At 39.1% G+C, this 2077-nt stretch overlaps 1 protein-coding gene across 1 annotated transcript in view; it reads left to right on the top strand.

Moving 5' to 3' along the window:
- The window catches only part of LOC107663564 (protein very KIND-like), a gene marked incomplete at its 3' end in the record, with an annotated part of 60427 nt that overhangs the window by 35090 nt on the left and 23260 nt on the right, over positions 1-2077 (top strand). Inside the window, exon 16 of the mRNA XM_016453802.1 lies at positions 463-773. Within this exon, the coding sequence (XP_016309288.1) occupies positions 463-773 (311 nt within the window). The remainder of the gene's footprint in view (positions 1-462; positions 774-2077) is intronic.

The following is a 2077-nucleotide window of genomic DNA, read 5'->3' as shown; positions in this document are numbered from 1 at the left end:
GAGTGTGTGTGTGAGTGTGAGTGTGAGTGAGTGTGTGTGTGTGTGTGTGTGTGTGTGTGTGTCTATGTTTTATTTATTGGCAGATCTTAGTTAGACAGTTTATTATTGTTTTGACCTTGCTTTCTGTATCTGTAGTGCAGAACAATAGTTTTCATAATCTATATTTTTGTCATGTTTTTTAGTTAAAATATCTAAGCATACAAAAAGATAAATGCACTTAAGAAGCAAAACTGCAATATTTAATATTTTAAGTTAAGTTTTTTTAATCCATTGGTGGATTTTTTATTTTTATTTCATTGTATTTTGAGCATAAACCTCCGATTTTGACGTTTAGATATTTTACTGGACAATGTTGCACTGTGCTGTGCTGTTTTTATCTATTCGCTGGCTTTACTCAGATGCTTTGAGCTGTTTAATGTTCTGTCTCACAGAGCTTGTGTTGTTTTTCTCTCTCTCTCTCAGCGTCTCTGATGAACAGCCCTCCTCAGAGGCCGTGAAAAGGGCAGCAGCGTCGCTCCAGAGCGCCAGACAGTGTTTGTCCAGCAAGGAAAAAGCTCATCGCAACCACAAGGCAAACCTCTGGCCCTCAGATCGACCCGCGCCAGAGGACAACCAGCTGAACGAGATCAAGAGAGAACCAGAATGCAAACCAAATGAGCTTAAATACAGAGAAACAGCAGATGGACAAAACCTAGAGCAGACGGGATCTGAGACCAGGACTGCATGCTGGAGACGAGACGCACAGGAAGTGACATCAGAGGATGACAACAAAGGTAGGACCGCCTCCTGTCATCAACTGATCAATCATTCATTAAAAAAATCTTCCATTCGATTCTAAACCACTTTCCTTTTCTGGAAAGGCTGTGCGGGTTATTTCATTATTGTCAGCCAATAATAACTGTTTAGTCATTGTTTTAGGTTACTTTTGTAGGTGATGCAGCCTTTCTAATATCTTGTTCACATAGTAAATTAATAATGGTTTATAAAGGAATAGTTCACCTAAAAATGAAAATGAACTGAAAAAGTGCTCACCATCAGGTCATCCGAGATGTAGATGAGTTTGTTTCTTCATCAGGTTTGTAGAAATGTAGCACTGCATCAGTGTCTCAGCAATGGATGCTCTGCAGTGAATGGGTGCCGTCAGAATGAGAGTCCAAACAGCTGATAAAAACATCACAATAATCCACAAGTAATCCACAGCACTCCAGTCCATCAGTTAACATCTGGAGAAGACAAAAGCTGAAACAAATCCATTTCCATCTGCACATTAGCACATTTAATTTTTGGCTGAACTATTCCTTTAATGTATTGAAGAGTATGGCAACAACAGGAAATTAAACATTTAAAATATTTAGTTTTCCTCAGATGGACGTTCAGTGCTGTTTTATGTTGACTTCAGTATCTCTGTTCTGTTGTTATAGTCTGATTAGTGTTTAGGAGTCAATGAAGTTTTATAACTTTGATTGACAGTTGAAAGCAAATGTAAAAGAGCGAGTGTTTTTCAGCGCTGCCAGACTCACTGAGAGCTCTTGGTGCTTGTTAGTGGAAGTGAGTTGCCAGGAAACTAAAGCAGAGGATGGGAGTTTTCATCCCGTCTGTCGCCCAGCGCTCTCCTTTCTGCTCGTTTCAAACACTCGCAGTGATGTTTTCCTTCGTCTTTTATGGTCTTTGTGCTCCTGCTCATCACACACACACACACACACACACACACACAAGTGCAAATAAACACACACACACTCACACACACACACAAGTGCAAATAAACACACACACACACTCACAGCAAGCTGCAGGTGTAAATCACACACAAACACGTCCCAGTCCAAAACTAGAAGGAACAAATAAGGAAATAGAAAAGAAAAGTCTGTCAATACAAAATATGATGTCTTGTTTGAAAGTTAGCATAGACAGATATTCAGATGGACGGATGGATAAATTAATGGTTGGATAGATATTTAGATGGATAGATAGATAGATAGATAGATAGATAGACAGACAGACAGACAGATGACAGATAGACAGATGACAGATAGATAGATAGATAGATAGATAGATAGATAGATAGATAGATAGATGC

Source organism: Sinocyclocheilus anshuiensis, unplaced genomic scaffold (genome assembly GCF_001515605.1).
Source record: "Sinocyclocheilus anshuiensis isolate Anshui unplaced genomic scaffold, SAMN03320099.WGS_v1.1 scaffold2329, whole genome shotgun sequence".
NCBI lineage: Eukaryota > Metazoa > Chordata > Actinopteri > Cypriniformes > Cyprinidae > Sinocyclocheilus > Sinocyclocheilus anshuiensis.
This window is presented reverse-complemented; position numbering and strand designations above follow the sequence as displayed.